The sequence below is a fragment of the Somniosus microcephalus genome, chromosome 3, assembly GCF_052327205.1.
Source record: "Somniosus microcephalus isolate GS21.2 chromosome 3, FLI_Smic_1.0, whole genome shotgun sequence".
NCBI classification, from domain to species: domain Eukaryota; kingdom Metazoa; phylum Chordata; class Chondrichthyes; order Squaliformes; family Somniosidae; genus Somniosus; species Somniosus microcephalus.
In genome coordinates, this window is record NC_140989.1 from 93,112,866 (window position 1) to 93,137,186 (window position 24,321).

At 53.1% G+C, this 24,321-nt stretch overlaps 1 protein-coding gene across 7 annotated transcripts in view; it reads left to right on the top strand.

Annotated features, from left to right (window-relative positions):
- eml6 (EMAP like 6) overlaps positions 1-24,321 on the top strand; it is an 844,856-nt gene that overhangs the window by 221,292 nt on the left and 599,243 nt on the right. For all 7 annotated transcript variants that reach the window (XM_085981352.1, XM_085981349.1, XM_085981353.1 and 4 more), the window contains 2 exons: positions 2,204-2,363; positions 3,971-4,069. In XM_085981352.1, coding sequence (XP_085837478.1) covers positions 2,204-2,363; positions 3,971-4,069 — 259 coding nt within the window. The remainder of the gene's footprint in view (positions 1-2,203; positions 2,364-3,970; positions 4,070-24,321) is intronic.

A 24,321-nucleotide genomic window follows, 5' to 3' on the forward strand; every position in this document is an offset into this window, starting at 1 on the left:
CACAAATAGTGTGATCATCAAATATTGATTAAATTTGTGTGGAACATGATGGTTTGCAATAAATTTGAAAAGATTTAGGTGTACTAATATTTGACATGAATATTCATAGCGACTCCAAAACGGAGTGTTTTTTCATTGGATGAAAGATTAAGAAGAGACATGATCCAGGATTTTGCTGTGAGGAATAGATAGTGCAGATCAAAACATGTTGGCCCAGAAATTCGGATCGGGGACTTCCCGCGGGTGCAAGCCCCCGACCTGCACTTGCCTTGCGCGCCGGCCGTTGAACTGTGGGCCCCCGTGGAATTCCGATCCGGGGCCTGGTCCAGCTGCCGGCGCGCAGTGCTTGCGTATCCCAGGGGCGCAGTTAGTTCGATGTGTCACCTGGGATCACGTGGTCCATGGGGAGCCAATCGGAGCAGGGAATGCTCCATTCATAAGTCTGACAGGAAGTGCTGTCAAACTTAGAAATAATACGAGCCCCTTCTTACAAAACATCACTAAATCTTCAAATAATTTTTTTTAAATCACATTTTTAAACTAAACTATAAATTACATGAAATAACTATTTTAAACAATAATTTAAATTTTTGAATTTTTTTTTAAAATTTTCTAACGGGGCTAAAAATAAACTTACCATGCTTTAAAGTATTTAAAAATAATAAACCTGTTGGAAAAATGTTTTAATTTTAATTAATTCACCACTTACCTTGTAAAAAGCAGGCCTTACACCTGCTTTTTATATTTCTAACTTCTGCAGGTTTACCTTCCCGGGAAAACCTGAAAAAAAACCCGAAGTTCGATGCGCACGCGCAGCCTCCCCCGCGCATGCGTTCGACCTCTGAACCCCTGCTTTCAGGGGAACGGAAGTGCCGGTTTCCCACGCATGCGCAGTGCATGCAGGAAACCGGCACTTCCATTAGGCCTACGGGTGAGTACCCCGTGCATACTCACCCGTGGAGACCCGAATTTCTGGGCCAACGTTATTTAACTTGACTCTTGAACACAGAACTTGAAGACAAGTATAAATGTAACCAGCCTCGTCATATTTGAGATCATTTTTATATCTCCCTACAAAAAGAAAAGAATGGGTGAACTAGATTTTTAACTAAAGCTGTTGGATAACACCTTTTTTGAATAAAATAGCATGGAAAAACAGTACATGGGCAGAGGACAGAAAAAGGACACAAATGTGCTCAAGAGCCAGATTGCTGGTGGAATGACATGATTTATAGTATGTGGAGGACAACTATTTATTTAAGGATGAGGAATACTACACCTAAAGATGATGGCCTAGAAATTCGGTGGGCTGCGCCACCAGTTAGCGCCTAAAGAGGGCACTCAGTGGCTTTAGCACCACTGGCCACGCCTCCCACGATATTTAGCTGGGACGCTAATGGCGGCGTTAGCCTGTTGTGCTGCGCCGCCACCGATGACGTCATTGGTGTGCGCAACGCCCCGCTACCGCCCCGATCTCGATATTTGGTAGTGCCCGCCTCTGTAGCGCCGTTCGCAAATCGTGCCCGGTTCACGGGACCTTCCTGTGGCGGCAGTGGCGCAAGTTAAGGTGGAGGTGCGGGGCGGTCGTTTTTTTCAGCGGCCACCTGCCAGCACCTTCATCCCCGGCTGTTTTCCAAGAGCCTGGCACTTCTCCTCGGTGCCGGGCTCTTTTGCCGGCACTTGCGATCTCCGATCGCGCTGGTGCAGGCCCCTCCCCCTTAAGAATGGGAGGAAGGCCTGCAGTACCGCAGCGCGCCGTGCCACAGCGTGTGGCGCTGTGGCACGTTGCGCTGCGATATTCAGTTTCAGCGCCCTAAGAGGGACGCGGAGCGCCTCGAGCCTCACCCCGTGTCCCTCTTGGGGCGTTCAAGCTGAATTTCCGGCGGTCGCAACTGCTCCAATCGCTGCGCTAATTCCGGCGCCCAGGCGAGCTTGCCGCCCCGTTTGCGGCCCCACCGAATTTCTCCCCCGATGAGTGAAAATTATCTGATTAATAGGTGGGTTATGCATTAGAATAATACGCTGCTGTAATCCCATTTCATTGTATAAAATAGACCGCTCAGAAGGAAAATACAATACAACTTGCTGTTGTAGGAAATCTAGGCTGAATTACTTCTTTAGGTCTTGGCTTATAAGAAAAACATTCACATTCAAATATAATGAAATAACAAATACAAAATGATTTGTACTCTTTCCTTTGCAGCCTTGCTTTACATCCAGAAAGAAGTCTGGTTGCAACAGGTCAAGTTGGGAAGGAGCCTTATATTTGCATTTGGGATACTTACAATGTACAGATGGTTTCTATTCTGAAAGACATTCACACACATGGAGTTGCTTGCTTGGCTTTTGATTATGATGGACAGGTATGTGTATAAAAATTGCAGGGATTTAGCAAATCTGGGCAGTTTGTAACCTGGATTCTGTACCTAGTTGTTAAAATAATAATATTGTTCTTTAGCTTTTAGGCTAGTTACTGATGCATACGCATTTCAAGCAAACCAACCAAGAATTTGCAAACTGTAGACATTGGCAAATGTTAGGTACCATTATCTGATGCAAGTGCACAATAACATCAAGATAATTTTGCCATTTTTTCTTGATCATTCATCTGCTGCACACAGTTGAATGGGAATCATCCAAGTGGAAAAACAATCATGGGACACTGTTCTGCTGAGACTATCATTTGTCATAGCTTGCCAAGTCACATGATCTCCCCAGTTGCACATTGAACACATGACTTCATTTGACATATCCTCCTAAATTCTTTTTCTCCCATCATCAGTAGCCATCCAGACAGGAAATTGTTTTTGGCAAACTTACTATTTTTCATGGTTCTTCTGTGAATTATTAATTGGTGGGATAAATAACTAATTTTTACAAGTTCTTAAAAAGGTCTTGTAATTTTCAGAGTTTTTCTTCAACATTGCCTTTACAGTCATTATTATCAATTCTCTGTTAAAAGTATGGTTTGTCATTGTCCATTTTAGACTCTTTGATTTGGGGTACGGTAGCATAGTTGTTACGTTACTGGACTAGTAATCCAGAGGCCTGGACTAATGATCCAGAGACAAGAGTTCAAATCCCACCACGGCAGCTGGGGAATTTAAATGCAATTAAATAAATCTGGAATTAAAAAAATATATAGCATCAGTAATGGTGACTATGAAACTACTGGATTGTCATAAAAACCCATCTGGTTCGCTAATGTCCTTTAGGGAAGGAAATCTGCCATCCTTACCCGGTCTGGCCTATATGTGACTCCAGACCCACATCAAGTGGTTGATTCTTAACTGCCCTCTGAAATGGCAGCTCACCACCACCTTCTCAAGGGCAATTAGGGATGGGCAATAATGCTGGCCTTGCCAATGACGCCCACATCCCCATAATGAATAAAACATTTTTGGGGATGTTTGTCATTTGCTGTGGTTATTCCTCTCCGCCCCCCACCCCCACCAATGATCTTGAGGCCGGCCACGATCCTCTGGTGGTCAGCCCCAATGTGATCTGTCCTTCGCCCCCCGACCGATGATCTTGAGTTCGGCCACGATCTCCTCCTCCCCCCCCACTGTCCCACGACATCCCCGATCTTCTCTTCCCTCTGCTCCCCCACCACCACCCCGGTCCCACGACATCCCTGATCTTCTCTTCTTCCCTCCCCCCCATCCTCCGGAGTCCGGCACCAGAGAAGGGCACCGGCCCCCACCTGATCCCTCCCTCCCTCATCTGTGTGGCCCACCCGCCCAAAGCCAGCCAGCCTCTCCATCTGGCTGGCAGCGGGTGGAAAACAGAGGCTTCAGATGCCATCAGGCCCTGCCGTTAAAGTTGGCAGGGCCTGCGGGAAACCCATTCTCCCGCGTTTCCTGCCCGCATCGGAGCCCCCCCCCACCCCTGCCCCAAATGCTTCTTCCCCATGAAAATCCAGCCCATTGTTTATTTAAATTATGAAATAATTGATCTTATTTTCTCACAGCGCTTGGCCTCTGTGGGACTGGATGCCAAAAATACAGCCTGCATCTGGGATTGGAAAAAAGGGAAACTGCTAGCAACGGCAACTGGTCACTCAGACAGGGTAAGCATCTAAGGCATTAAGTTGTAGTCATGGTATATTAAACAACAAAAATGCCATAGGTCAGTGAGAAGACAATATATGATGACATTGAAATATTCTGGTGTGTTCAGCTTTATGCAGTCTTATGTATGATATTTCCTTGCATATATCAATATGACTATTGGACAATACTATGAAATGGGAAACAGATTAAAATGAGATTCATAGGTCTGCAAACCTATGTAGAATATATCACTGATTATCCTGTTATCAAAGGGGGTAAATGCCTGTAATTAATGACTAGAAATAGCACAAGGTGGTATCTGGAATAGTTAACATTTCAGCAGAAGAACCTTACCCATGTAACAAAATGAGGTTATCTGTCGGGATTGAAGTTATATGAAGTTAAGTATACCCCAAAAAGCCACTCAAAAAATTAAACTGGGATGCAGTAAATGCAGTGTACTAATTATGGCCAATAGGAACAAGCTATCTGGAAAGTTAAGAATCTTTTGGGTTGTACTCCAGGAATAGTGATATTGATTCCCTGTTTCATAACATTATTAATGGAAAGACTGATGTAGCATGTATAAGTACAGCCGATCCAAATTTGACTATTTTCTGATCCAAGCCGGTCTTATATATCAACAATTTAAAATTAGTTCTTTATCAACACAACTAATTTGCAAATTGAAAATTGTAGTAGGTAGTGTCCCAATATAAATGAGTTGTTGGCTCTTTCTCTCCCACTTATTACAATCCAAGTATTCCTTGGTTCTTCTCAATATTTGATATATCAGCAGTATCTCATAGTGCAGTGGTTAGGTAATTTTTTTTCCTCTCATAAATATCCTTGGTTTGATGTTTTCTACTTCTCCCCCAGAATTTTCTCCATTCCTCTATTGAAGGTGGTAAGTCAAGCTCAATCCTGTCCTCGACCAATGGCTGCACACATGCACATAAGAACGTAGGAAAGCATGGAACCAGAAATGGTCATTTGGCTCATTAAGCCCATTCCTTTCACACAATTGAATAACCAATGATGTAATAGACTCTACTCCACTTAATGAATCTCCTCTAAAAATGTTCTATAAAAGATAGTTCCTGATGCCCAAAGATAACCAGGCAAAACTCCAGAATATTTATCCATCCCCACATCTCCAGAATTCAGCCCTTCCCCCTCCACCAGCCACAGCAGTATAGGAACCATTTTGTGGAATACATTATTAGTTCAGTCTACATATATTCCTATAACCTTCAATCCCATTCTCAATCAAATTTTCATTGTCTTTTTTGAAGGAATTAATTGACACAGCATCAACTATTTTTGTTGGGATTCAATTCGACATGCTCATTGATCGTTGGGAAAAATATTTCTATGGATCGTTAGTCTTGCTCATTTAATATAGTTCAGCAATCATAGGCAAAGAGAGACACAGAGATACATATCCAGGAACATCAAATTCACTGTTACATAAAATCTCAAAATAGTGCTGCCATTCCCTCCACCCACTGCTCTCGGGCCAGTGCCGTGCCATTCCCTCCACCCACTGCTCTCGGGCCAATGCCGTGCCATTCCCTCCACCCACTGCTCTCGGGCCAGTGCCCCGCCATTCCCTCCACCCACTGCTCTCGGGCCAGTGCCGTGCCATTCCCTCCACCCACTGCTCTCGGGCCAATGCCGTGCCATTCCCTCCACCCACTGCTCTCGGGCCAGTGCCCTGCCATTCCCTCCACCCACTGCTCTCGGGCCAGTGCTGTGCCATTCCCTCCACCCACTGCTCTCGGGCCAATGCCGTGCCATTCCCTCCACCCACTGCTCTCGGGCCAGTGCCCTGCCATTCCCTCCACCCACTGCTCTCGGGCCAATGCCGTGCCATTCCCTCCACCCACTGCTCTCGGGCCAGTGCCCTGCCATTCCCTCCACCCACTGCTCTCGGGCCAGTGCCGTGCCATTCCCTCCACCCACTGCTCTCGGGCCAATGCTGTGCCATTCCCTCCACCCACTGCTCTCGGGTCAATGCTGTGCCATTCCCTCCACCCACTGCTCTCGGGCCAGTGCCCTGCCATTCCCTCCACCCACTGCTCTCGGGCCAATGCCGTGTATTCCCTCCACCCACTGCTCTCGGGCCAGTGCCCTGCCATTCCCTCCACCCACTGCTCTCGGGCCAGTGCCCTGCCATTCCCTCCACCCACTGCTCTCGGGCCAATGCCGTGCCATTCCCTCCACCCACTGCTCTCGGGCCAATGCCGTGCCATTCCCTCCACCCACTGCTCTCGGGCCAATGCCGTGCCATTCCCTCCACCCACTGCTCTCGGGCCAATGCCGTGCCATTCCCTCCACCCACTGCTCTCGGGCCAATGCCGTGCCATTCCCTCCACCCACTGCTCTCGGGCCAATGCCGTGCCATTCCCTCCACCCACTGCTCTCGGGCCAATGCCGTGCCATTCCCTCCACCCACTGCTCTCGGGCCAATGCCGTGCCATTCCCTCCACCCACTGCTCTCGGGCCAATGCCGTGCCATTCCCTCCACCCACTGCTCTCGAGCCAATGCCGTGCCATTCCCTCCACCCACTGCTCTCGGGCCAATGCTGTGCCATTCCCTCCACCCACTGCTCTCGGGCCAATGCCGTGCCATTCCCTCCAACCACTGCTCTCGGGCCAATGCCCTGCCATTCGCTCCACCCACTGCTCTCGGGCCAATGCTGTGCCATTCCCTCCACCCACTGCTCTCGGGCCAGTGCCGTGCCATTCCCTCCACCCACTGCTCTCGGGCCAATGCTGCGCCATTCCCTCCACCCACTGCTCTCGGGCCAATGCCGTGCCATTCCCTCCACCCACTGCTCTCGGGCCAATGCCGTGCCATTCCCTCCACCCACTGCTCTCGGGCCAATGCTGTGCCATTCCCTCCACCCACTGCTCTCGGGCCAGTGCTGTGCCATTCCCTCCACCCACTGCTCTCGGGCCAGTGCCCTGCCATTCCCTCCACCCACTGCTCTCGGGCCAATGCCGTGCCATTCCCTCCACCCACTGCTCTCGGGCCAATGCCGTGCCATTCCCTCCACCCACTGCTCTCGGGCCAATGCTGTGCCATTCCCTCCACCCACTGCTCTCGGGCCAATGCTGTGCCATTCCCTCCACCCACTGCTCTCGGGTCAATGCTGTGCCATTCCCTCCACCCACTGCTCTCGGCCCAGCGCCCTGCCATTCCCTCCACCCACTGCTCTCGGGCCAATGCCGTGTATTCCCTCCACCCACTGCTCTCGGGCCAGTGCCCTGCCATTCCCTCCACCCACTGCTCTCGGGCCAGTGCCCTGCCATTCCCTCCACCCACTGCTCTCGGGCCAATGCTGTGCCATTCCCTCCACCCACTGCTCTCGGGCCAATGCCGTGCCATTCCCTCCACCCACTGCTCTCGGGCCAATGCCGTGCCATTCCCTCCACCCACTGCTCTCGAGCCAATGCCGTGCCATTCCCTCCACCCACTGCTCTCGGGCCAATGCTGTGCCATTCCCTCCACCCACTGCTCTCGGGCCAATGCCGTGCCATTCCCTCCACCCACTGCTCTCGGGCCAATGCCGTGCCATTCCCTCCACCCACTGCTCTTGGGCCAATGCTGTGCCATTCCCTCCACCCACTGCTCTCGGGCCAATGCTGCGCCATTCCCTCCACCCACTGCTCTCGGGCCAATGCCGTGCCATTCCCTCCACCCACTGCTCTCGGGCCAATGCCGTGCCATTCCCTCCACCCACTGCTCTCGGGCCAGTGCCCTGCCATTCCCTCCACCCACTGCTCTCGGGCCAATGCCGTGCCATTCCCTCCACCCACTGCTCTCGGGCCAGTGCCCTGCCATTCCCTCCACCCACTGCTCTCGGGCCAGTGCCGTGCCATTCCCTCCACCCACTGCTCTCGGGCCAATGCTGTGCCATTCCCTCCACCCACTGCTCTCGGGTCAATGCTGTGCCATTCCCTCCACCCACTGCTCTCGGGCCAGTGCCCTGCCATTCCCTCCACCCACTGCTCTCGGGCCAATGCCGTGTATTCCCTCCACCCACTGCTCTCGGGCCAGTGCCCTGCCATTCCCTCCACCCACTGCTCTCGGGCCAGTGCCCTGCCATTCCCTCCACCCACTGCTCTCGGGCCAATGCCGTGCCATTCCCTCCACCCACTGCTCTCGGGCCAATGCCGTGCCATTCCCTCCACCCACTGCTCTCGGGCCAATGCCGTGCCATTCCCTCCACCCACTGCTCTCGGGCCAATGCCGTGCCATTCCCTCCACCCACTGCTCTCGGGCCAATGCCGTGCCATTCCCTCCACCCACTGCTCTCGGGCCAATGCCGTGCCATTCCCTCCACCCACTGCTCTCGGGCCAATGCCGTGCCATTCCCTCCACCCACTGCTCTCGGGCCAATGCCGTGCCATTCCCTCCACCCACTGCTCTCGGGCCAATGCCGTGCCATTCCCTCCACCCACTGCTCTCGAGCCAATGCCGTGCCATTCCCTCCACCCACTGCTCTCGGGCCAATGCTGTGCCATTCCCTCCACCCACTGCTCTCGGGCCAATGCCGTGCCATTCCCTCCAACCACTGCTCTCGGGCCAATGCCCTGCCATTCGCTCCACCCACTGCTCTCGGGCCAATGCTGTGCCATTCCCTCCACCCACTGCTCTCGGGCCAGTGCCGTGCCATTCCCTCCACCCACTGCTCTCGGGCCAATGCTGCGCCATTCCCTCCACCCACTGCTCTCGGGCCAATGCCGTGCCATTCCCTCCACCCACTGCTCTCGGGCCAATGCCGTGCCATTCCCTCCACCCACTGCTCTCGGGCCAATGCTGTGCCATTCCCTCCACCCACTGCTCTCGGGCCAGTGCTGTGCCATTCCCTCCACCCACTGCTCTCGGGCCAGTGCCCTGCCATTCCCTCCACCCACTGCTCTCGGGCCAATGCCGTGCCATTCCCTCCACCCACTGCTCTCGGGCCAATGCCGTGCCATTCCCTCCACCCACTGCTCTCGGGCCAATGCTGTGCCATTCCCTCCACCCACTGCTCTCGGGCCAATGCTGTGCCATTCCCTCCACCCACTGCTCTCGGGTCAATGCTGTGCCATTCCCTCCACCCACTGCTCTCGGGCCAGCGCCCTGCCATTCCCTCCACCCACTGCTCTCGGGCCAATGCCGTGTATTCCCTCCACCCACTGCTCTCGGGCCAGTGCCCTGCCATTCCCTCCACCCACTGCTCTCGGGCCAGTGCCCTGCCATTCCCTCCACCCACTGCTCTCGGGCCAATGCTGTGCCATTCCCTCCACCCACTGCTCTCGGGCCAATGCCGTGCCATTCCCTCCACCCACTGCTCTCGGGCCAATGCCGTGCCATTCCCTCCACCCACTGCTCTCGAGCCAATGCCGTGCCATTCCCTCCACCCACTGCTCTCGGGCCAATGCCGTGCCATTCCCTCCACCCACTGCTCTCGGGCCAATGCCGTGCCATTCCCTCCACCCACTGCTCTTGGGCCAATGTTGTGCCATTCCCTCCACCCACTGCTCTCGGGCCAGTGCTGTGCCATTCCCTCCACCCACTGCTCTCGGGCCAATGCTGTGCCATTCCCTCCACCCACTGCTCTCGGGCCAGTGCTGTGCCATTCCCTCCACCCACTGCTCTCGGGCCAGTGCCCTGCCATTCCCTCCACCCACTGCTCTCGGGCCAATGCCGTGCCATTCCCTCCACCCACTGCTCTCGGGCCAATGCCGTGCCATTCCCTCCACCCACTGCTCTCGGGCCAATGCTGTGCCATTCCCTCCACCCACTGCTCTCGGGCCAATGCTGTGCCATTCCCTCCACCCACTGCTCTCGGGTCAATGCTGTGCCATTCCCTCCACCCACTGCTCTCGGGCCAGCGCCCTGCCGTTCCCTCCACCCACTGCTCTCGGGCCAATGCCGTGTATTCCCTCCACCCACTGCTCTCGGGCCAGTGCCCTGCCATTCCCTCCACCCACTGCTCTCGGGCCAGTGCCCTGCCATTCGCTCCACCCACTGCTCTCGGGCCAATGCTGTGCCATTCCCTCCACCCACTGCTCTCGGGCCAATGCCGTGCCATTCCCTCCACCCACTGCTCTCGGGCCAATGCCGTGCCATTCCCTCCACCCACTGCTCTCGAGCCAATGCCGTGCCATTCCCTCCACCCACTGCTCTCGGGCCAATGCTGTGCCATTCCCTCCACCCACTGCTCTCGGGCCAATGCCGTGCCATTCCCTCCAACCACTGCTCTCGGGCCAATGCCCTGCCATTCGCTCCACCCACTGCTCTCGGGCCAATGCTGTGCCATTCCCTCCACCCACTGCTCTCGGGCCAGTGCCGTGCCATTCCCTCCACCCACTGCTCTCGGGCCAATGCTGCGCCATTCCCTCCACCCACTGCTCTCGGGCCAATGCCGTGCCATTCCCTCCACCCACTGCTCTCGGGCCAATGCCGTGCCATTCCCTCCACCCACTGCTCTCGGGCCAATGCTGTGCCATTCCCTCCACCCACTGCTCTCGGGCCAGTGCTGTGCCATTCCCTCCACCCACTGCTCTCGGGCCAGTGCCCTGCCATTCCCGCCACCCACTGCTCTCGGGCCAATGCCGTGCCATTCCCTCCACCCACTGCTCTCGGGCCAATGCCGTGCCATTCCCTCCACCCACTGCTCTCGGGCCAATGCTGTGCCATTCCCTCCACCCACTGCTCTCGGGCCAATGCTGTGCCATTCCCTCCACCCACTGCTCTCGGGTCAATGCTGTGCCATTCCCTCCACCCACTGCTCTCGGGCCAGCGCCCTGCCATTCCCTCCACCCACTGCTCTCGGGCCAATGCCGTGTATTCCCTCCACCCACTGCTCTCGGGCCAGTGCCCTGCCATTCCCTCCACCCACTGCTCTCGGGCCAGTGCCCTGCCATTCCCTCCACCCACTGCTCTCGGGCCAATGCCGTGCCATTCCCTCCACCCACTGCTCTCGGGCCAATGCCGTGCGATTCCCTCCACCCGCTGCTCTCGGGCCAATGCTGTGCCATTCCCTCCACCCACTGCTCTCGGGCCAATGCCGTGCCATTCCCTCCACCCACTGCTCTCGGGCCAATGCCGTGCCGTTCCCTCCACCCACTGCTCTCGGGCCAATGCCGTGCCATTCCCTCCACCCACTGCTCTCGGGCCAATGCTGTGCCATTCCCTCCACCCACTGCTCTCGGGCCAGTGCCCTGCCATTCCCTTCACCCACTGCTCTCGGGCCAGTGCCGTGCCATTCCCTCCACCCACTGCTCTCGGGCCAATGCCGTGCCATTCCCTCCACCCACTGCTCTCGGGCCAATGCCGTGCCATTCCCTCCACCCACTGCTCTCGGGCCAATGCCGTGCCATTCCCTCCACCCACTGCTCTCGGGCCAATGCTGTGCCATTCCCTCCACCCACTGCTCTCGGGCCAGTGCTGTGCCATTCCCTCCACCCACTGCTCTCGGGCCAGTGCCCTGCCATTCCCTCCACCCACTGCTCTCGGGCCAATGCCGTGCCATTCCCTCCACCCACTGCTCTCGGGCCAATGCCGTGCCATTCCCTCCACCCACTGCTCTCGGGCCAATGCTGTGCCATTCCCTCCACCCACTGCTCTCGGGCCAATGATGTGCCATTCCCTCCACCCACTGCTCTCGGGCCAGTTCCGTGCCATTCCCTCCACCCACTGCTCTCGGGCCAATGCCGTGCCATTCCCTCCACCCACTGCTCTCGGGCCAATGCCGTGCCATTCCCTCCACCCACTGCTCTCGGGCCAATGCCGTGCCATTCCCTCCACCCACTGCTCTTGGGCCAATGCTGTGCCATTCCCTCCACCCACTGCTCTCGGGCCAATGCTGCGCCATTCCCTCCACCCACTGCTCTCGGGCCAATGCCGTGCCATTCCCTCCACCCACTGCTCTCGGGCCAATGCCGTGCCATTCCCTCCACCCACTGCTCTTGGGCCAATGTTGTGCCATTCCCTCCACCCACTGCTCTCGGGCCAGTGCTGTGCCATTCCCTCCACCCACTGCTCTCGGGCCAATGCTGTGCCATTCCCTCCACCCACTGCTCTCGGGCCAGTGCTGTGCCATTCCCTCCACCCACTGCTCTCGGGCCAGTGCCCTGCCATTCCCTCCACCCACTGCTCTCGGGCCAATGCCGTGCCATTCCCTCCACCCACTGCTCTCGGGCCAATGCCGTGCCATTCCCTCCACCCACTGCTCTCGGGCCAATGCTGTGCCATTCCCTCCACCCACTGCTCTCGGGCCAATGCTGTGCCATTCCCTCCACCCACTGCTCTCGGGTCAATGCTGTGCCATTCCCTCCACCCACTGCTCTCGGGCCAGCGCCCTGCCGTTCCCTCCACCCACTGCTCTCGGGCCAATGCCGTGTATTCCCTCCACCCACTGCTCTCGGGCCAGTGCCCTGCCATTCCCTCCACCCACTGCTCTCGGGCCAGTGCCCTGCCATTCGCTCCACCCACTGCTCTCGTGCCAATGCTGTGCCATTCCCTCCACCCACTGCTCTCAGGCCAATGCCGTGCCATTCCCTCCACCCACTGCTCTCGGGCCAATGCCGTGCCATTCCCTCCACCCACTGCTCTCGAGCCAATGCCGTGCCATTCCCTCCACCCACTGCTCTCGGGCCAATGCTGTGCCATTCCCTCCACCCACTGCTCTCGGGCCAATGCCGTGCCATTCCCTCCAACCACTGCTCTCGGGCCAATGCCCTGCCATTCGCTCCACCCACTGCTCTCGGGCCAATGCTGTGCCATTCCCTCCACCCACTGCTCTCGGGCCAGTGCCGTGCCATTCCCTCCACCCACTGCTCTCGGGCCAATGCTGCGCCATTCCCTCCACCCACTGCTCTCGGGCCAATGCCGTGCCATTCCCTCCACCCACTGCTCTCGGGCCAATGCCGTGCCATTCCCTCCACCCACTGCTCTCGGGCCAATGCTGTGCCATTCCCTCCACCCACTGCTCTCGGGCCAGTGCTGTGCCATTCCCTCCACCCACTGCTCTCGGGCCAGTGCCCTGCCATTCCCTCCACCCACTGCTCTCGGGCCAATGCCGTGCCATTCCCTCCACCCACTGCTCTCGGGCCAATGCCGTGCCATTCCCTCCACCCACTGCTCTCGGGCCAATGCTGTGCCATTCCCTCCACCCACTGCTCTCGGGCCAATGCTGTGCCATTCCCTCCACCCACTGCTCTCGGGTCAATGCTGTGCCATTCCCTCCACCCACTGCTCTCGGGCCAGCGCCCTGCCATTCCCTCCACCCACTGCTCTCGGGCCAATGCCGTGTATTCCCTCCACCCACTGCTCTCGGGCCAGTGCCCTGCCATTCCCTCCACCCACTGCTCTCGGGCCAGTGCCCTGCCATTCCCTCCACCCACTGCTCTCGGGCCAATGCCGTGCCATTCCCTCCACCCACTGCTCTCGGGCCAATGCCGTGCGATTCCCTCCACCCGCTGCTCTCGGGCCAATGCTGTGCCATTCCCTCCACCCACTGCTCTCGGGCCAATGCCGTGCCATTCCCTCCACCCACTGCTCTCGGGCCAATGCCGTGCCGTTCCCTCCACCCACTGCTCTCGGGCCAATGCCGTGCCATTCCCTCCACCCACTGCTCTCGGGCCAATGCTGTGCCATTCCCTCCACCCACTGCTCTCGGGCCAGTGCCCTGCCATTCCCTTCACCCACTGCTCTCGGGCCAGTGCCGTGCCATTCCCTCCACCCACTGCTCTCGGGCCAATGCCGTGCCATTCCCTCCACCCACTGCTCTCGGGCCAATGCCGTGCCATTCCCTCCACCCACTGCTCTCGGGCCAATGCCGTGCCATTCCCTCCACCCACTGCTCTCGGGCCAATGCTGTGCCATTCCCTCCACCCACTGCTCTCGGGCCAGTGCTGTGCCATTCCCTCCACCCACTGCTCTCGGGCCAGTGCCCTGCCATTCCCTCCACCCACTGCTCTCGGGCCAATGCCGTGCCATTCCCTCCACCCACTGCTCTCGGGCCAATGCCGTGCCATTCCCTCCACCCACTGCTCTCGGGCCAATGCTGTGCCATTCCCTCCACCCACTGCTCTCGGGCCAATGATGTGCCATTCCCTCCACCCACTGCTCTCGGGCCAGTTCCGTGCCATTCCCTCCACCCACTGCTCTCGGGCCAATGCCGTGCCATTCCCTCCACCCACTGCTCTCGGGCCAATGCCGTGCCATTACCTCCACCCACTGCTCTCGGGCCAATGCTGTGCCATTCCCTCCACCCACTGCTCTCGGGCCAATGCCGTGCCATTCCCTCCACCCACTGCTCTCGGGCCAATGCCGTGCCATTCCCTCCACCCACTGCTCTCGGGCCAATGCTGTGCCATTCCCTCCACCCACTGCTCTCGGGCCAATGCCGTGCCATTCCCTCCACCCACTGCTCTCGGGCCAATGCCGTGCCATTCCCTCCACCCACTGCTCTCGGGCCAATGCTGTGCCATTCCCTCCACCCACTGCTCTCGGGCCAGTGCCCTGCCATTCCCTCCACCCACTGCACTCGGGCCAATGCCGTGCCATTCCCTCCACCCACTGCTCTCGGGCCAATGCCGTGCCATTCCCTCCACCCACTGCTCTCGGGCCAATGCTGTGCCATTCCCTCCACCCACTGCTCTCGGGCCAATGCCGTGCCATTCCCTCCACCCACTGCTCTCGGGCCAGTGCCCTGCCATTCCCTCCACCCACTGCTCTCGGGCCAGTGCCCTGCCATTCCCTCCACCCACTGCTCTCGGGCCAGTGCCCTGCCATTCCCTCCACCCACTGCTCTCGGGCCAGTGCCCTGCCATTCCCTCCACCCACTGCTCTCTGGCCAATGCCGTGCCATTCCCTCCACCCACTGCTCTCGGGCCAATGCTGTGCCATTCCCTCCACCCATTGCTCTCGGGCCAATGCTGTGCCATTCCCTCCACCCACTGCTCTCGGGCCAATGCCCTGCCATTCCCTCCACCCACTGCTCTCGGGCCAGTGCCGTGCCATTCCCTCCACCCACTGCTCTCGGGCCAATGCCGTGCCATTCCCTCCTCCCACTGCTCTCGGACCAGTGCCCTGCCATTCCCTCCACCCACTGCTCTCGGGCCAGTGCCCTGCCATTCCCTCCACCCACTGCTCTCGGGCCAGTGCCCTGCCATTCCCTCCACCCACTGCTCTCGGGCCAGTGCCCTGCCATTCCCTCCACCCACTGCTCTCGTGCCAATGCTGTGCCATTCCCTCCACCCACTGCTCTCGGGCCAATGCTGTGCCATTCCCTCCACCCACTGCTCTTCGGCCAATGCCCTGCCATTCCCTCCACCCACTGCTCTCGGGCCAGTGCCCTGCCATTCCCTCCACCCACTGCGCTCGGGCCAGTGCCGTGCCATTCCCTCCACCCACTGCTCTCGGGCCAATGCTGTGCCATTCCCTCCACCCACTGCTCTCAGGCCAGTGCCCTGCCATTCCCTCCACCCACTGCTCTCGGGCCAATGCTGTGCCATTCCCTCCACCCACTGCTCTCAGGCCAGTGCCCTGCCATTCCCTCCACCCACTGCTCTCGGGCCAATGCCGTGCCACTCCCTTCACTGTTGACAGACACCAGGGGCTGGATTTTATCAGCCCTGAGGAGGCGGGTTTGGAGGCGGGACTGCAGGGAAAGTCAAAAAGAATGGGAGCGGGTCCCATAGAAACATAGAAGATAGGAGCAGGAGTAGGCCATTCAGCCGCTTGAGCCTGCTCCGCCATTTAATGAGGTCATGGCTGATCATCCAAATTCAGTACCCGGTCCCTGCTTTCTCCCCATATCCCTTGATCCCTTTAGCCTTAAGAAATATATCTAACTCCTTCTTGAATATATTTAATAAATTGGCCTCAACTGCCTTCAATGGTAGAGAATTCCACAGGTTCACCACTCTCTGGGTGAAGAAATTCCTCCTCATCTCTGTCCTAAATGGCTTACCCCTTACCCTTAGACTGTGACCCCTGGTTCTGGACTCCCTGACCATCGGGAACATCCTTCCTGCATCTAGTCTGTCTAGCCCTGTTAGAATTTTATAAGTTTCGATGAGATCCCCTCTCATTCTTCTAAACTCCAGCGAGTACAAGCCCAATCGACCCAATCTCTCCTCATACGTCATTCCTGCCATCCCAGGTATCAGCCTGGTGAATCTTTGCTGCACTCCCTCCATGGCAAGAACATCCTTCCTCAGATAAGACGACCAAAACTGCACACATTACTCAAGGTATGGTCTCACCAAGGCCCTGTACAACTGTAGCAAGACATCCTTGCTCCTGTACTCGAATCCTCTTGCTATGAAGGCCAACATACCATTTGCCTTCTTAACCGCCTGCTGCACCTGCATGCTTACCTTCAGCGACTGGTGCACAAGGTCACCCAGGTCTCGTTACACCTCCCCTTCTCCCAATCTATTGCCATTCAGATAATAATCTGCCATCCTGTTTTTGCCACCAAAGTGGATAAGCTTGCATTTATACACATTATACTGCATCTGCCATGCTTCTGCCCAATCACCCAACCTGTCCAAATCATCCTGGAGTTTCACGACATCCTCCTCACAGCACACACGCCCACCCAGCTTTGTGTCGTCTGCAAACTTGGAGATATTACATCTAGTTCCCACGTCTAGATAATATATATTGTGAATAGCTGGGGTCCAAGCACCGATCCCTGCGGTACCCCACTCGTCACTGCCTGCCACTCGGAAAAAGACCCGTTTATTCCAACTCTTTGCTTTCTGTCTGCCAACCAGTTCTCTATCCAAGTCAGTACCTTACCCCCAATCCCATATGCTTTAACTTTGCACGCTAATCTCTTATGCGGGACCTTATCGAAAGCCTCCTGAAAGTCCAAATACACCACATCCACTGGTTCTCCCTTATCTATTCTACCAGTTACATCCTCAAAAAATTCCAGTAGATTAGTCAAGCACGATTTACCTTTTGTAAATCCATGTTGACTTTGTCCGATCCTGTCACTGTTTTCCAAGTGCTCTGCTATTGCATCTTTTATAATGGACTCTAGCATTTTCCCCACTACCGATGTCAGGCTTACTGGTCTATAACTCCCTGTTTTCTCTCTACCACCCTTTTTAAATAGTCGGGTTACATTAGCTACCCTCCAATCCATGGGAACTGTGCCAGAATCTATAGGATTTTGGAAGATGACCAGCAATGCATCTACTATTTCTAGGGCCACTTCCTTAAGTACCCTAGGATGTAGATATCAGGCTCTGGGGATTTATCGGCCTTCAATCCCATCAATTTCCTGAACACCATTTCCCTACAAATACTGATTTCATTCAGTTCCTCCCTCTCATTAGACCCTATGTTCCCCGACATCTCTGGGAGGTTATTTGTGTCCTCCTTTGAGAAGACAACCAAAGTATGTATTTAATTGTTCAGCCATTTCTTTGTTCCCCATTATAAATTCCCCTGATTCTGACTGCAAGGGACCTATGCTTGACTTCACCAATCTTTTTCTCTTCACATATCTATAGAAGCTTTTACAGTCAGTGTTTATGTTCCCTGAAAGCTTACTCTCATACTCTATTTTCCCCCTCTTAATTAATCCTTTTGTCCTCCTTTGCTGAATCCTAAACTGCTCCCAATCCTCAGGTTTGCTGCTTTTTCTGGCCAATTTATATGTCCTCTCCTTGGATCTTATTCTATCCCTAATTTCCCTTGTTAGCCACAGTTGCGCTACCTTTTTTGTTTTATTTTTATGCCAGACAGGGATGAACAAATTCTGTAGTTCATCCATGCGATCTTTAAATGTTTGCCATTGCCTATCCACCGTCAACCCTTTAAGTAACGTTCCCCAATCCATCCTAGCCAACTCGTGCCTCATACCATCGTAGTTTTCTTTATTTAAATTTGGGACCCTAGTCTCTGAGTCAACTACTTCACTCTCCATCTTAATGAAGAATTCTATCATATTATGATCGCTCATCCCCAAGGGGCCTTGCACAACAAGATTGCTAATCAATCCTTTCTCATTACATAATACCCAGTCTAAGATGGCCTGATCTCTAGTTGGTTCCTCGACATATTGGCCCAGGAAACCATCCTGTATACACTCTAGGAATTCCTCCTCCACAGTATTGTTACTAATTTGGTTAGCCCAATCTATATGTAGATTAAAGTCACCCATGATAACTGCTGTGCCCTTATTGCACACGTCTCTAATTTCCCATTGAATGCCATCCCCAACCTCAACATTACTGTTTGGGGGTCTGTATATAACTCCCACTAACGTTTTCTGCCCCTTGGTATTTCTCAGCTCTACCCATACAGATTCCACATCATCAAAGCTAATATCCTTCCTTACTATTGTGTTAATCTCCTCTTTAATCAGCAATGCTACCCCACCTCCTTTTCCTTTTTTCCTGTCCTTCCTGAAATTGAATACCCCTGGATGTTGAGTCCCAGCCTTGGTCACCCTGGAGCCATATCTCCGTAATCCCAATTATATCATATCCATTTACATCTATTTGTGCAGCTATTTCATCCACCTTATTACAAATGTTCCTCGCATTAAGACACAAAGCCTTCAGGCTTGTTTTTTTAACACTCTTAGTCCTTTTAGAATTATTATTTGCTGTGGCCTTGTTTGATTTATACCCTTCATTTCTCTGCCTTCCACTTTTGCTTTTCTCCTTCCTGTCTTTTGCTTCTATCCTTGCTTCCCTATCCTCTGTCTCCCTGCACAGGTTCCCAACCCCCTGCCATTTTAGTTCAAACCCTCCCCAACAGCACTAGGAAACACTCCCCCTCGGACATCGGTCCCCCTCCTGCCCAGGTGCAAACCGTCCAGTTTGTACTGGTCCCACCTCCCCCAGAACTGGTTCCAATGTCCCAGGAATTTGAATCCCTCCCCCTTGCACCATTCCTCTAGCCACGTATTCATCTGAAATATCCTTCTATTTCTACTCTGACTAGCATGTGGCACTGGTAGCAATCCTGAGATTACTACCTTTGAGGTCCTATTTTTTAATTTACCTCCTAACTCCCTATATTCAGCTTTTAGGACCTCATCCCGTTTTTTACCTATATCGTTGGTACCTATATGCACCTCGACAGCTGGCTGTTCACCCTCCCCCTCCAGAATGCCCTGCAGCCGCTCCGAGACATCCTTGACTCTTGCACCAGGGAGGCAACATACCATCCTGGAGTCTTGTTTGCGGCTGCAGAAACGCCTATCTATTCCCTTTACAATAGAATCCCCTATCACTATAGCTCTCCCGCTCTTTTTCCTCCCGTCCTGTGCAGCAGAACCACCCATGGTGCGATGAATTTGGCTACTGCTGCCTTCCCCTGATAAGCCATCTCCCCCAACAATATCCAAAGCGGTGTATCTGTTTGAGAGGGGGGTGTCCACAGGGGACCCCTGCACTACCTGCCTGCACCTACAACTCTGTCTGGCGGTCACCCATTCCCTTCCTGCCTGTGCAGCCTTTACCTGCGGTGTGACCAACTCCCTAATCGTGCTATCCACAATGTCCTCAGCATTGCGAATGCTCCAGTATGTATCTATTCGCAGCTCCAGTGCCGCAATGCGGTCTGCCAGTAGCTGCAGCTGGCTACACTTCCCACACACATGGTCATCAGGGACACAGGAAATGTCCCTGATTTCCCACATAGTGCAGGAGGAGCATGCCACGGGGTCGAGCTGTGCTGCCATGACTTTCCCTTTAATGAATTTAAATTAAATTAAATCAAATCAATAGTCCCGAACCCGCTCCCAACCCGCCTCCATACAATCTTCCCGGGAGTCGGGCCCCCGATTTGCGCAGGGACCCGACTCCTAGTGGTGGGAAGAGGATTATAGCCACTTAACTGCCAGTTAACAGGCAGTTAAGAGGCTTTTCCCAATTTTCCAACTGCTGCTGCGGGCTTCCTGACGTCGAGGAACCCCGCCAGGCTAAGTGAGGTGTGCTGTGGGTCTGTTGTTATGTTGGTGTTTGGATGACCGCTGCAGAATTGGTGTGAAGGATGCAAAATGACAACGGCTAGTATCAGAGGTAAGGAAATGTTATGAATGTAATTTTTAATGTGTTTAGATGTTTCAGCAGGTGACAAGCTGTTAAGTGTTTGCGTAGCCTCATCTCATCGGGAGAAGTGACAGATGGCTTCTGCAATCTCAGCTGCAGCTGCCATCTGTTTTATCCTAAGGAGAGAGTAATTGGAGAGCCTGGGTACAAGGGATCACCTTTGAACAGTGATTCAGTGTCTGACAGCACCTCAAAGTTGTCAAACAGTGTCAAATCATCTGTCAAACAAGTGTGGTGCATATGCCTTTAAGAAAACCGGCAGATGAAGCGTCATCAACTGACGTCATCTGACACTGGCTTTCCCTTAATTGGCCGGCAAGCCCGTAGGGCGGGCTTAACAAGGCCAATCAGGGCACAATAGTGTCTGTTCGTCAGACATCGCTGGTGGTGGGACTAGAACCCGGAAGGCAACAGTCCCACCCCCAACTCGTCTCGGTAAGTAAAACCCAGCCCCTGGAATCCACCAGCCAACCAGAACTCACATTCCAACCAGAGTTCTGCCAAACCCCAGGACCATTCTCCACAACTACCCCATTACCATCAAAATGCAGGACGTCCCCTAAGAATAATAAAACCTAATTCCCCGCTCAAGGACTAATAAATACCAGATTAGCTACCTCTAATTGGCGCATGTGCATACCATCTTGCTGTGTATTCTCAGCTTCAAAAATAGTAAGAGACCTGTGAGTTGCACATGGGGAGTCAAGACTAAGAGTAGTCTTGCGGTGAAATGGGATTAGAGACTGGGGAATATCTAGACCAGGACAGACGGATGCTATTCGGCCCCAAATTTAAGGTCATATATTCTATCCTTATTTCTATAATTCCATTCTGAATTCCTGTGTTCACATTTGTAATGGAAACTGCCTCTGTAACCTTGTCATGCTAATTACACCCTCTCATCAGTGGTGACACTACAGTAATAGTCACTGGCAAAAGAGTGCAATTACAGCATCACCACATATTCATGTGGACATATAAATTTCCCTCACTTTCACCTTGTTGCCATTGTTCCCAGGAAAGTAATCGCTGTTCCCCCAGTCCTGTCACTCCCCGAGTACACATCTCACCTACACTCGCTTCAATCTGAAGCATGCATAATCGAGCAGTACCTGTCGTACTACTAGTCTCTTCATCAATCACCAGATCTGTCTTTACTGTGCCTCATTGTCTTCTATCAGAGCCTTGATTGAAGAGTCTAGAATGAGGGGGCATAGATATAAGATTAAATATAAGAAATTTAGTACAGAGAGCAAGAAAAAGATTCACAGTGCATTCCACAGTCTCACAACCCTATCAGAGTTTGTAATTGAGGCAGAGACTATGCCAACATTTAAGAACAGGTTACATAGGTGGTTGGACCGAGCAGCCTGTTTTTGTGTTGTAAATTCTGTGTAAAATCATCCCCATGTGCATGGGCACCCCGAGGCTCCTCTTCTCCATGACTAACTACATCCTCAAACTCAATCTTCTGTCCCAACCATTGTTAACAGTTCCCTTTCCACAAAAATCGTTCTTCTCCCTTTAAAAAATCTACTATCATCACGCCTTACTCAACAAGTGTATGCTCAGCGTATCTATCCTCCATCATCCTCTCTATCCTCCATCATCCTCTCTCTAGCTTTTCTTCTCTAAGGTCCTAAAACATGTTGTCACCTCCCAGCTCAATGCCCATTTCTCCAGAACTCCCTTTCAGTCCAACTTCAACCCATGTCACAGCAATGACATTGATCTGGTCAAATTCATGAATAGTATCTTCTGTGACATTGACTGAGGGAGCCTGTTGCTTTTTAATCATTCCATAGCTTTTGACTTCGTTGATGATACAGTCCATCTCCACCAGCTCTGTGGGTCTGTCATTCCAGGTAGCCCACTTCCACCACACATGTCATTCTGCTAGTGGCCATTAATTGCACAACCACCCTTAGCTTCTGCGATTCTAGGATTACTCCAGGCTGCCACTGGGAATGTATGTAACATAAGCCAAATAGCTGTGCACAGATGCATGACACAAGTCATGGATGCATTGTTAGAGCAAGTAACCAGCCTCCCCATGAACACTCAATGGCAACATGACGAGGCACTGCAATTTTACTGAGTGACCGATTCCACAAGGTTCAAGTAGTCACAGATTGTGCTCCTTGATCAATGCCAATATGTTCATCAACAGAAAATTCTACTCTCTCAATGTGCGGCTCATTTGTTACCAACAGCATACCATCATGCAAGTGAATGCTTGCTTTCTAGGGAGCTGCTCTGCCAGCACTCTACCACAGAAAGGGAGCCTCCGGGTGTATTCTTGGAGATCAAGGCTATGCTTCAAGTCACGCTTGATTACATCTCTGTACTTTCCCAGGAACCCAGCTCAGTTGCGCTACAACAATGTACATTACTTCACCAGAGCCATGAGTACTCCTTTAGCATGTTAAAGGAAAGGTTCAGATGCCTAGATTCATCTGGTTTATTCTTTGCTACAGCTTGAGCTTGGTGAGACTTTCAAGGTTTCTGAAGGTATGCTGTATGCTGTGCAATTTTGTTTTACAAAGATGCCTTCTCATGAATGCCCCAGAGGATGAAGATCCTCTCATCCAGGACCAAGGGCATGAGCAAGAGGAGCCGCAACAGCCTGAACACGATAGGGCAGACAATCCAATGCTGATTGCAAGAGACATTCATGCTAATCTGATATGAGAGACCTATAGGGTTGCCAACTCTGGTTTGACATATTCCTGGAGATTTGACCATGGGAGACATGGCAGTCGATCACATGACACCACTCGTGATGTTTAATCATATGACATTTGATCACGTGATATTTGCCCACTGTTTGGAAATGTTATTGCATTTACCTTAATTGAGTATCCTATTATTACCAAGTCCCAAGACTTTTTGTTTTATAGTGAATGAATAACATAATTTATAAATCAAAGAAAGAACACAAAAGAATAGAAAGATTTAAGGATAAGTAATGTTTAAATTAAAAACTATTTCTGTGATGTTTCTATAGTATCGACCGCAATGAGAAACCACTGATTCAACAAACACATCATTGATATAAGTAACTTCTAACTGAAGTTTTCATACAATTTTATAACTTTTTACAAATATACAGTAAGTTATAAAAATAATAAATAAAACCAAAACCAAACCTAATTCAATACACTGATTCCCACACCCCACTGCTGAAACCCAGCTTCAGGGAGGTGAGGCTCAGTCCTCACAGAAAAGCACCAAAGCTGCCTGACTCCTGGAACAAAACATATACAACAGCGCACATCACAGACCGGCATGAACTCTCTCTAGCTCCAGTTTGTGTTGCTCTTTCCCTCCCTCCCCAGTTTGTGTTTCTCTCTCCCTCTCCTATGTTGTGTTTCTCTCTGTCTCTTTCCCGCCCCAGTTTGTGTTTCTCTTTCCTCCCCTCCAGTTTGTGTTTCGCTCTCTTTCCCTTCCCCAGTTTTTATATCTCTCGTTCTCCCTCCCCAGTTTATTTTTTCTCTCTCTCCCTTCCCAGTTTATGTTTTACTCTCTTTCTCCCTCCCCCAGTTGCTCTCTCAGGACTCACGGCGTTTCCAGGCAATTTTAGTTGGCCCCATTGCCGTTATCCTCATAACCGCAATGAAGCAGTGTGTTGCGTTCCGAGTAACTGGGAGACCAGCAGAGCCCAGACAATCCGGTTTGATTGCGACAGCCGGGAGTACTGCACATGTGCAAGCCACGCATACAAGGACTATTTCTCCTGAGTTGCCAGCAGCAGCGCTCGGGAGATCAGTCGCCCATTCCAGTAGACTCCTGCCATAAGCGGGAGGGCTGAGAATCCTTGAATCCTACTCTTGATTACCACAGCTGGTGGTGGCATGAAAAGTCCTGTCTACATCACATGACACTCAACCTTGGAGGCCCATAAAGGGACCAGTGAAGCTGTGGAGTCTCACTCTAGCTGGTAGTGAATTGTTCCTCGAGGTTTGTTATGCTTTGTATCTGTCTTTACATCCTTTTTGTGCCAGTCTTGCCATTCACACTCCTGTTAGTGACGGAAGGCAACCAAAATGAGTTTTTTTCTATAAATTTTATAAAATGGTTACAATTGCATCTATTTAAACTACCGATTTATTCTCTAGATATTTGCAGTTGTATACATATTGTGACATAGTGCTGGATTTAATCCTTTAGATGGTAATAC